We start from the raw sequence: 11,362 nt of genomic DNA, 5'->3' as shown, positions 1-11,362 counted from the left end.
TATATATATATATATATATATTCATTAAAATTAGTGGCGGAGAGATATGGTGACCAATGGGTCAATGAGGAATTTGAGATATTTATAGTTGTAAGAGAGATTCCATGCACGATCACCTCCACTACAGTATTTATCTATTTTCACATACTACTTCACATCATCCAATCTAATTGATAAAGAAAAGAAACTAAATGATTTAACAAATTAAACAGCAACAAAATTATAGGCAAAATTAAAAAGAAAAAAAATTATTATAAAGCTTTTTAAATTAAGTTGAAATAATTAAAAATAAAAATAAAATTATTTAATTCAAATTGAAAAAATTCCGTTTTAAACGAAAAAAATTTAAAAAAAATTATAATACGAAGAAAAAAGAAATTTTAAAACAATTTTCAAAAAAATATAATAAAAATAAAACAAAAGAAAGTTACGAAAATTAAATAAAGAATATATAAATATTATTTAGTTAAAATTGAAAAATTATGTTTTATTATGAAAAGAAAAGAATTAAAAAGAATTTTAAATTGAACAAAAAAATTATCTATAATGTAAATAAAAAAAAAAAAAATCTCCATGCATGGGGACTTGAAGTCTCCGTACACGGAGAGATTTTTTTTTTTCATTCTTTGAAATATTTGTGTTGTTTACATTATAAATATATACTTTTTCAATTTAAAATTCCTTTCCCTCCAATTTTTCACTTACAAGTAACTTTTTACATTTTAGAAATGTTTTATTCTAGAAATGTATTGTTAAAAATAACCAAACTTTTTTTCTACTTTTTCACCACACATTCTCCAAAATACACATGACATGTCTGACAATTCGTGCTCAATAATCCCTTTTAAGCTAGTTGCAACTTGTCAAAAAAATAAATAATAAAATATAGAAGCCAAGTTGATGGATTCAAAACGTAGCATAGCCTCTAATACATCTTATAGTTGTGTCAAATATTGCATAAAACTGATGAATCAATCAATTGGTGGATCAATCAACATTAGTTTGCTTCCAGTGACGGGGTGGAGACTTCGATTCCGGTGGGAACCTGCGGCCAAAAATTTGGTATGGAGCAATCACTGTAAAGGAGGGTCTCTTGTGCGCAGAAGTGTACAGTCAATGGGGGGAACCTGTAATCCAGTTGAGGCATAACCAGCGATTTACCCCCTCCAAAGTTCTAGGGACATGGATCTTGGAGGTTCAGGATTTAGTCTGATGTAAGCTGAGATACCTGGATATCAAAAATATATATATATATATATATATTGCATAAAACATGCACTGAAGACACATCTACATCAACTGATCACTAGCCATTCCTTGTAGCAGCAAATCTTAGTTGGCTTTCCCCTTTAGAGCCATGCTATATGAATACCTTAGTTTACACTCCTGAATTGGCAAATTTGGGTATATTGATTTTAAAAACACTTTTTCCATCCACAGAGAAAGATTTAATCAAAAATGTACACATTTCGATGTGCAAGTAGTCTTATTCTTCCCTTTATTCTAAACAACCTTTCACCTACCAACAACAGGATTAGAGAGAAGGAAGAAGAGAAACAATGAAAACTCAACATCGACATGACAAAAGGATAATTTCAGCACATTGTAAAACCCAACTGTGTAAATTTTATAAGTCAAAACAATCGAATTTGAGACTCAATATCACAATCATTTGATCAATTTCATTCGAATAATACTCTTATGTCTAGTTCGATTTTCTAACATAAGTTCCAATATCTTATAGCCTCACCAATTTATTCTTAGAAATCAGCAGAACTAATCCCTGAAATCTTGTTTCCAAGTGCCTAAAGAGTTTTCTAAGAAAGAACAAATTTAAGAAACATGCAAAGGCCCATATGTGATATGACCTTCCTTGTAACCAAAAGTTCCATTAGACTAAAACCAAAACATAAACTTCCCTTTCAGTAAATCAAACACATATACCCACACGAATTACTATTGAACCACCTTTCTAAAAGCTTCAAACACGCTTCTTGCATGCTGGTCAGTCTCATTTCTTGACGCCTCCTCCATTTTCATTAATGGGTAGCAACTAGACTTAATCCCATGACCATTGCATGCATTAATACCATATTGACACACTTGCAAGTCCTTGCCAAAAATTGGCAGCATTTCAAATTTAGTAATCTTCTAGATGCCGAAATCAAATTATTTGAACTAGATGAGGATGAGCACTTCAGAATTCTATCAAGATGACATGAAGCAACTCATACAAGGAAAAGGTTGCATGATAAATTTGATCAAGACATTATATTGAAAGCTTGAATCGACATTTCAAATGCTGCAGGGCACAGATGAAGAGAAAATTATAAAAGCACTGCAATTTAGGCATCATATAATGGAACTAGTAACTAATTTCTGAATGCTAACTATTTCTACTGTGGTCTATATCAAAAGCCATGTAGGAATGCAACAAAAATAAGCTCTGCAATTCCTTAACAAGCTACAAGTACTGCACAACATTATCGTGGTACAAACCTAGTTCATTTTACAGATACTGAACGCCCCTTTTATATCAGTAATTGCTTATTTGTAAAGCATGGTGAGAGGGCTAAAAGGTTTTTCTACTTCAAAAACTCATTGGCTGGCAAAGCAGAATACGGAAATAAACACTCTATTGATCTATAATCATCCAAAAACAGAAACCTATAGAAAATATCACTTCAGAGTGGGGGCTATGTGAGATCTCAAATTATAATGATTTAAACTTTTACCAAAATCACGCTTATGAGTTTGGTCATACAACATTCATTGCATTCTCTTTGCTCCATGGGGACTACACCTGTAAGACATATTCAAAGGCAAGACAGAAAAGAGACTTTCAAGCATGCTTACCAAAGTGTTCAAAGACAGATTTGGGGTTCAATCAAGTGCCAGGTACACAATTGGTTGGTTTGCTGTCAAAAGCAACTAAAGTTGAAAACACGATTGATCAATGGAAAGAACGGAATCTATAGACAAAGTTCATGCCATGGCGACCTACATGGGAAGGCCAGTTCTATTTTTGCATTTCTTTTGAGCAAGAATTAAGAAGGAAAGTGAGAGCCCCAGAAATTCCAGATCTATCGTCACAGACCCTAAGACTTGTTAAGATCTTTTCCATATTTCCTTTCGTTATAGAATATAGAACTTTAAGCCAAGAACTTATATTTCAAACCCTTACTCCCACAATACTAAAAGGAAAGTTCACAAAAGAAACTAGTTTAACCAAACTCATTTACTTGCACAAACAAATATCCAGCTTAGGAATTTTGGATCAAGCAATTTTCAGAATATAAACCAAAACTATACTCCAAAAAGAAACATCAAAATTTATTAGTCAAGCATGTTTCTTTCACAATACTAGACACTACATCTTATCCTTCCTGATATACACTCATATATGCAAATTTCTCAATTCTCCAGATCACATCAAATAAAATTTATCAAAAAAACAATGCTTTAGGAACAGAATCTCAAGAATGATGCAATCTAGATCCCCATCAAGAAGTTCTTGGTATCATCATTATTAAGTCTTGGTTTCCATCTTAAAAGATCTTGTTAAGACGAGTAGCTCAAGCCATCATAGAATGGTTATCACTTTCATTTATATACTTCGTGGGATTCAATCCTTAACAATGATCCATATATGATAAGAAAAAGGCTATCGTGTGATTAATCATACATAGACAAAAATCGCTCAAATCAACAAAATCCTATCTTACAAATTTTGTGTTAAAAGCCCATAAAACGAAATCTTGTTTCATATTCCGGCACAAATATAAGAACACAGCATAAAAGGAAATTATATAACATGAATTGTAAAATCACCAACAGCCATTGACCACCTGGGAGTACCTATCCTTAAGCCACCTGAAACTCTTCCTCAAAGATCCCTTGACTTTGCCTTCAACGGTGTAGACTTTGTAGCTAGCCACTCTCTTCTTCCTCTGGAACTCAGGATCATTGAAAGTCCAAGATTTTGAAGTTGACCCACTTGTGCTTTTGCCTTTCTTGAGCTTCCAGTCCTTGGGAGGTGGCGGACCTAGAGCAGACGGTGGCATAATTTGCCCCAGAGGAGACGGCGGTGCAGCATAATAGTATGAAGAAGAAGCATATGAAGTACTGTATGACCTGAAATCAGTAGGCCTGGCAGAGGGGCGTCCATAATAAGGCTCTATCTGCATTCTGTCATCATTGTAAGATTTTGATCTGTAATCCTCCATGGATTTCTTGGAATTTTTCTTGATGGGGTGGAGAAAGCTTGAGGCTTGACTTCGAATTTTTTGGTATCGAGTTTGTGCAGAAGTCGAGCCAAAACAAACTGTCAGGCAAATCGAAAATTCAATGGGGATTTAATTCTGATTTTGAAATTCCTCTTTGTTGGTGGGAGTGGGATTGATTCAGATGCCGTTTAAAATGGGAAATCAACTTGCCTCGCGAAATTCAAGGTTAAGATCAGTAGACCAGTCAAACAAACAGTGACAGCACAATTTGGACTGTATTTTTCAATTTCAATTTTATTTATTTATTTAGACTATTTATGTTCTCATTTACAGCTTATTTGGGAGTGATTTTTTATTCAAAAATTTAATTTTTTGATCGTTATTTTACTATTTCAGCCATCATATTTGACTTCTTCTCTCACAGGTGGACCCCATTTTTCTCTTAACGATCAAAAAATCAATTCTCAAAATCACTCCCAAACAGGCTCTTAGTGTAGTTCAACAATTCTTATTATATTAAATTCACAACTTTTTCTTCACAAATTTCTTCGACTTTTGTCAAAATCTAAAAAAAATAAATTTGATTTTTAACTAAATAAAACAGGGGGCTGAAGATGCAAGAAAACTAGCCTATTTGGTCCATTGTGGTCAAATCCCATTTGGTGTAGTTTAAAGTAAACAGTTAATTTTGGTAACATATTTTATGGAACTTGTAGCTATTAACAATACATTTCATCTTTCATTCTTTTTTTAATCAAAACTTATTAAAAATCTTATTTTAGTTAAATCATACTGTAGATTTATAGAAATTAGGAAAATTGACAACTATAGTCCCAAACCTTTCACTAACATGGAAACCATCCATTTGTCCTCCGACTACAACAAATTGAAATTTTTGAAACCGTGAATGCTACAAATAAAATGTTAGAATAAAAGATGCAATTCAATGAAATGTTTGAAACCGTAGGGCGATTTTCCCTAGAATTTATAAATACCATTTACTTCTTTACCACTCATTTAAGTCATTAAAAAATTAAGTTTGGTTATATACACACAACATTTTTGTAAATATATCACATTTTAATTACATTAAAGATTATTGACCTTTATTCATCATCACAATTTTATTTTTTAACATTTTTATCATCACATTCTTATTTTAACACTTCATTTATCAGAAAAATATAGTCCTTATTCATGATTTTTATCAAAAAATATTTTTAACATACTTTAAAATGACCTTCAAATATTTGCATTTTTTACATTACTATTATATGTTTTGCTTATTTGACAATACAATGTACAAATGAGTTTTTTTTTTTTTTAAGTAATTTTTGAAAATAAAATATAATTAGGAACAATTTATGTTAATTTGAGAATAAGAATCTAATTAAAAATGTTTAAGACATGAATATGATAATACATAAAGGTTAATTATAAACCTTTCGTACAGTTAAAATGTAGATTATAAAAAATTTGTGTTGTTGATATATTTCGCCTAAAGTTAAAGGTGTCAAAGGACACAATGATGTTTTAGAGATCGAGCATATGTTATTGAATACTAATAGACAAAAGCCGTCTATATCTTTGGGCATGCTGGATCGTGTCGAGTTACACGATCCTTATTGTTTTATTAATAAGTTTTATTTTTTATTAATTTAAAAGAAACAAAACTTTAAAATTTTTGGTAAAGTAATTGTTTTCAGAAAAGAAGAGAAAAGTTCATGGAAAAGTTGGATCGAGGTTGAAAGAAATAATTCTCGGAGGAGAATTTTTTGTTATTTTTGTTATTTTTTATTTTAATTCAATTTAGAATTACTCTGTCTTTAATTCTTATCATTATCTAGAGTTAATCGTTATCTAGAAGTTTAGTTATTATTCATATTTCATTTATTACTTTAAATATGAATTGTAAACCTTGTGACAATTAGTTGAAATTGAATTAAATGAAGAGTCGTTAGAAGTTTCTCCAAATTATTCTATCTTCTCTTGGTATTTGATAGTTCTAATCTACAAGTTTGAGTGTTTGTGAGATTCTATTATATCGTATAAGCTTCCACTAAGTCAATATGTAGCATGCCATACAAGATTCACGAAGCAGCAACATTTTGGTGAAGTAATTATTCACATCAATAGCTTCAATGGAGCATTTGTTTTTTAAAGCTACTTTTCAAATTTAGACAATTATGTCAAAGCAAGAAAATTCTTAAGTCGAAATGTTAATAACATTTTGCTAGCATCAATCTCAATGAAAGAAAATGAAAGGTTGAAAAAATTAAAGCAAGAAAATGAAAGATTGAAACAAGCCTCTATGTTTGAATAGAAATAGAGGAACCTTAGAAAATATCCGTTGGATAAATATACGAATTTCAAGTTTGATTATGTAATCGCATTAAGTAAAGTATTTTTATTGTTAGCGGTCGTCATCCTTTTTCGTGTATTGATTTTGATTGTACAACAGGCTATGAGTTCTTAAAGTGTACCTATAAAATTTAAATTTTCGATAATCAAATTAGCCTATGTTAAACATTGCCCATTTTTAAACACATTTCACTTTCATCAAGTTTGGCATATACACTTTTCTCGAATAACCATTGCACATTCATTAACGATTTGCCTCCTTATCATTGATTGATTTGAAATCTGGTTACACAATAAGTGATCTAATTACAGCTATTCAAGGTTAATATTTTTAATTATTAAAAGATTTTAAATCCAGTATAATCAAGAAGATAATTTGGAGAAATAAGTGGTGTCCACCTTCCCAACGACACATAATCGATCACGTTTCCTGAATTCGACAGACAAAAGTAAGAAGTGTCCCTTTCTTCCTTTGCTTTAAACGTTTGGAGCATACGATTAGTATGGATTACAAGACACGATTCGATGGCAGATATTTTTAATGGATTTTTAAGGATTTGGGTGCATCGATAGCCGTCAAGGAAAAGTATAGCCTAGCTTTCGTTTTTATTAAACGGGTTTCGGATGCTTATTTTATTTAAATTTAAAATTTGTGCTGACAAATTTAAAATTCGTGCATTATTTGTCAACAATGCAGACTGAAACCTCAACCATTAAAAACTTTAGGGACCCACACTTCCCCTTCTGAAAAATTGGCAAAGCAAAGATAACCAAAATAGAATCCAGCTTTAAGACTTGATAAAGAGTCAACCAACATCCAAACTTGTAGTTACTTCGGACAATTACAATACAAAAAAAAATATAAAAAAAATACCAAAAATTAGGAAGCGCATCTCCCAATCTCAAGTCCATTACACGTTTTAAACTAAACTAAGAAATAAGATAATAAAGGACATAAAACCTCGATGAATCAAAATCGTTTTAGAGAAGATCAGCAACATTAGCGGGCAGCTCCTCAATTATAACATTATAGAACTTCTGTATGTCGAAAAGCATGCGCTCATCATCTTTGGTAACAAAGTTGATGGCAACACCCTTCCTTCCAAATCGTCCACTACGTCCAATACGATGGAGGTAGTTCTCCGGCTGAGTTGGAAGATCGTAGTTGATCACAAGAGAGACTTGTTGGACATCAATACCACGGGCCAAGAGATCAGTCGTGATGAGAACACGAGAAGAACCAGATCTGAATTCCCGCATAATGATATCTCTGGTGTTTTGGTCCATGTCTCCGTGGGTGGCAGAGACGGTATGATCACGGCTTCTCATTTTGTCGGTGAGCCAGTCAACCTTACGCCTAGTATTAACAAAGATGACACTCTGTGTGATGGCCAAGGTCTCATAAAGATCACAGAGGGTTTCTAGCTTCCATTCCTCCTTTTCAACATTGACATGGAATTGCTTGATACCCTCGAGTGTCAGTTCATCACGTTTCACAAGAATTCGCACAGGCTTGTTCATAAACTTTCGTGTGATTTCAAGAGCCTCTGGAGGCATTGTCGCAGAGAATACGCCAACTTGAATCTTAGGTGGCAGAAGCTGAAAGATATCATATATCTGAAAGGAACAGAAGCTGTAATTAGTAACCTGATGGTGCATTTGACAGCACATTGCTGAAATCGTTTCTCAGGTAAGCTGCAGCTATTAGCATTATTCAGAGAGCACAGCAATGACAAGAAAATAACATAAACAAACAAAACTGACGTAATACATAGATTTTTCAGTTTAAGAGCCGATATTTAGCAAACAGTGAACATCTGAGCTTCGAACACAGGAGTGTGCAATAACCATGTGTAAAAATAATGAAAACAAGCTGAAAGAAATACACCAAATTGCAAATATGCAGCAAAAAATCTCATATCAACTACCACTGACATAAAAATGACCACAAACAAAAAACAAAAAACAAAATATAACAGACCTGATCCTTAAACCCTCTTGATAGCATTTCATCTGCTTCATCCAACACGAACATTTTAATGTAATCAGGGCGAAGAGACTGCCTTCGCAACATGTCAAACACACGACCAGGGGTACCAACCACAACATGAACCCCACTGGAAAGTATACGCTGATCTTCACGAACGCTGGTTCCTCCCACGCAAGCATGAACCTTTACACCAAGATAATCACCTAGTGCTCGCATGACCTTCTCAATTTGCTGTGCAAGCTCACGGGTTGGTGCAAGAACCAAAGCCTGGCATTCAACATTTCCATAGTCTAGCTGCTGGAGAATTCCAGAGCAAAAAGTTGCAGTTTTGCCAGTTCCAGATTGTGCCTGTTGAATCACATCAAGTCCCTTGCAGAAGGGAACAATCCCCCTTTGCTGAATAGCTGAGGGCTTCTCAAAACCTTCAACATAATACAGAGAAAACCTTAAGCTGCACTAATTTCCAAATAGAAAGAATAAGGCCCCGTTTGGTTTTTTAAAAAAAATCAGATTTTTAATAGATTTTTATAAAAGTAGATGAAATGTATGGTTGAAAAGTTGATAAAAGTTGTGGGTACCATGAGATGTGTAGTTAAGATTAATCGTTGACTTTGACTTAGATTTTTATCAACTTATAAGCTAAACCAAACATAGGGTAAAGGAAAATAAAAAATAACAAAGCATTAAACAGAAAGTAAAATAAAAATGCACATATTTACACTCATATATCATCAAATTAAATACACAGATGAAAAATAGGAAGAAATTCATTGTTTGTAGCTTATACAGGGGTTTGCTAAAGATGAAAAAGACATAAAGATGAGACACTTAATAAAGTAGACATTACATAGAAAATGAACTCAGGGACGTATTTTTTCTACTTATTGGGGAGAAGCGAAAATTAATAATGTGCAGAAAAATATTCAGCATGACATAAAACAATTGTTTCAACATACCATAAGCATAGATGCCCCTAAGAAGATTTTCTTGCAAGCCCATAGCATCAAAGCTTTCATAAACCTCATCATAACTTGTGAAAAATTCCTCACCGCCATCGGTTCCAAGTCTGCAACCATTAATTCAGAAAACCAAACAAGTGCCCTATGATCACTCTCATGATCGAAAAATGGTATAATTAAATCCTAAGATCATAGGCTGCAAAGTTAGATTAAAAATATATCAAACCACTTTTTCCAATCCTTACACGCTGATAGTAGCAAAAAACTTACAACTCATTCATCTTGGTGTCAAATTGTCTAGCATCGAACTGAGAACCTTCAGATGTCATTCCAGCCATGACTGCAGAAAGTAAATGAAATAATACCTCAAAACAGGTAATTCACTATTCACCAATAGTTCGACAGGGAATCATCATATAATTAAAGTGAAAAACTTAGACAACATGGCAGATAATAGAAGCCGTCTAACGAAAAGAATGTATAGTAGAAAACCATCTCATAACTGACCTAAGCAAACAATGGCAATTGTTATACTGAACTGCCAATGATTGAAATTCACTTGGCATAATCAAGACATTATACAATTTCACAAATAAAGATAAGACCGAGAAATCATTGATAACACGATGTCAAGAAGGCAAAATACAAATAGGTCAAGAATTATGCAAACACCACACATATTATGATTCTGGCTACCATAGGAGATGACAACAGAAAACCATTCAAAATGTGCTGGTAACATGTGCAGAACAGTAAGGACAAGTTAAAAAAAGGAGGTACTATCCCAACTTTCAGCTTCGAGATAGTTATTAGTGTTGTTACATGATTGGCCTTCACTGACTATGAACTACATATAAAAAACACCTTATAGAATAATTACAAATTCACTCAAACTGATATTTCCTTGAACTGCATAAAAAGCACGCACAAAAATATATACGTTCAAATCCACCTTAACACTTCCATTAGATAATCAACCAGTCACATAAACAAAATCCGATTAACACACATTACAGCAAACTAAAAGATTTAGAAAACTGGAACCACTAGTGCTACGAGAACCCTAAACAACTACAAAATCAATTAAGACTCGAAAATACATACCAAATCAATATGATACAAAGAAAACCATTCAAATCCATATTTGTTTATTCAAACTAATAAATAACTGTATAAACGAATAGATCCACATAAACAACCTGAATAAATAAAAAGAATAAAACATAACTATTTCATCTCCAATAAATCCTCAAATAGTCAAAATGTCTCTTCATATATTCATTCAAACATAAACAAACACGAAATTTATGCATGTAATTGCATATATGTTACCTGATCGCAACAAAAAAAGTAAACTTGAAGAGAGATCTGAAACAAAAAGGATTCGCTTTTTTGAATTTTTCCAAAACTCCTCGGATCTACGCCGCGGAGTTGAGGAGAAGAGACTGTAAAGAGAGACTCAAAAACGATGTTAAACTAAAAATTTGCTGCAAAGCGAATCCTTGTACATTTAGGGTTCATTAGTCGAATTTCCTTTTTTGTCCCTTTCAATTTAATTATGTACACGCCACATCGCGAGTTTTGTGGAGCGCACGATGTCGTTTTTCAAGATAGGAAAAACTGTCGGAAGGCCTGTATTTATGGGCCAGGAATCGGTCAATTAATGGGCTTGAACATGCCAGCACAACGTAGAGCTGGAATAAAATCGTGATCCGGAAAAGAGGAAATTACATAATACCAATTGTTTTAACTATTACAATTCAAAAATCAGGTTAAAGTTTTCATTATCCACCAATTAGGCATTAACATAATAATTAAATATTAAA

The 11,362-nt window shown here is 32.8% G+C and overlaps 2 protein-coding genes across 2 annotated transcripts; both read right to left on the bottom strand.

Moving 5' to 3' along the window:
- Nucleotides 1-3,588: 3,588 nt before the first annotated feature.
- On the bottom strand, nucleotides 3,589-4,431 carry LOC111385262. The gene has a single exon (XM_023009639.1). The coding sequence runs from the start codon at nucleotides 4,224-4,226 to the stop codon at nucleotides 3,828-3,830; it is 399 nt and encodes a 132-aa protein (XP_022865407.1). The 5' UTR covers nucleotides 4,227-4,431; the 3' UTR covers nucleotides 3,589-3,827.
- Nucleotides 4,432-7,354: 2,923 nt separating this feature from the next.
- On the bottom strand, nucleotides 7,355-11,029 carry LOC111385199 (eukaryotic initiation factor 4A-2-like). The gene is made up of 5 exons (XM_023009576.1): nucleotides 10,869-11,029; nucleotides 9,807-9,876; nucleotides 9,534-9,643; nucleotides 8,569-8,999; nucleotides 7,355-8,204 (listed from the first exon to the last, which is right to left on the bottom strand). Exons 2-5 carry the CDS (start codon nucleotides 9,872-9,874, stop codon nucleotides 7,569-7,571), a joined length of 1,245 nt encoding a protein of 414 aa, XP_022865344.1. The 5' UTR covers nucleotides 9,875-9,876; nucleotides 10,869-11,029; the 3' UTR covers nucleotides 7,355-7,568.
- Nucleotides 11,030-11,362: the final 333 nt, after the last annotated feature.

The sequence above is a fragment of the Olea europaea genome, unplaced genomic scaffold, assembly GCF_002742605.1.
Source record: "Olea europaea var. sylvestris unplaced genomic scaffold, O_europaea_v1 scaffold311, whole genome shotgun sequence".
NCBI lineage: Eukaryota > Viridiplantae > Streptophyta > Magnoliopsida > Lamiales > Oleaceae > Olea > Olea europaea.
Note: the sequence above shows the minus strand (reverse complement) of the source record. Positions and strands in the feature narration are given on the sequence as shown.

Bases quoted from the DNA above. Each gene is read 5' to 3' on its own strand.
- LOC111385262 (XM_023009639.1), bottom strand. From the start codon at position 4,226: ATGGAGGATTACAGATCAAAATCTTACAATGATGACAGAATGCAGATA.
- LOC111385199 (XM_023009576.1), bottom strand. From the start codon at position 9,874: ATGGCTGGAATGACATCTGAAGGTTCTCAGTTCGATGCTAGACAATTT. The intron at 9,000-9,533 runs GTATGTTGAAAC...ATTATGTTGAAG, and splicing joins TAGGGGCATCTATGCTTATG to GTTTTGAGAAGCCCTCAGCT. The intron at 8,205-8,568 runs GTCTGTTATATT...TGTTCCTTTCAG, and splicing joins CAAGAGGGTTTAAGGATCAG to ATATATGATATCTTTCAGCT.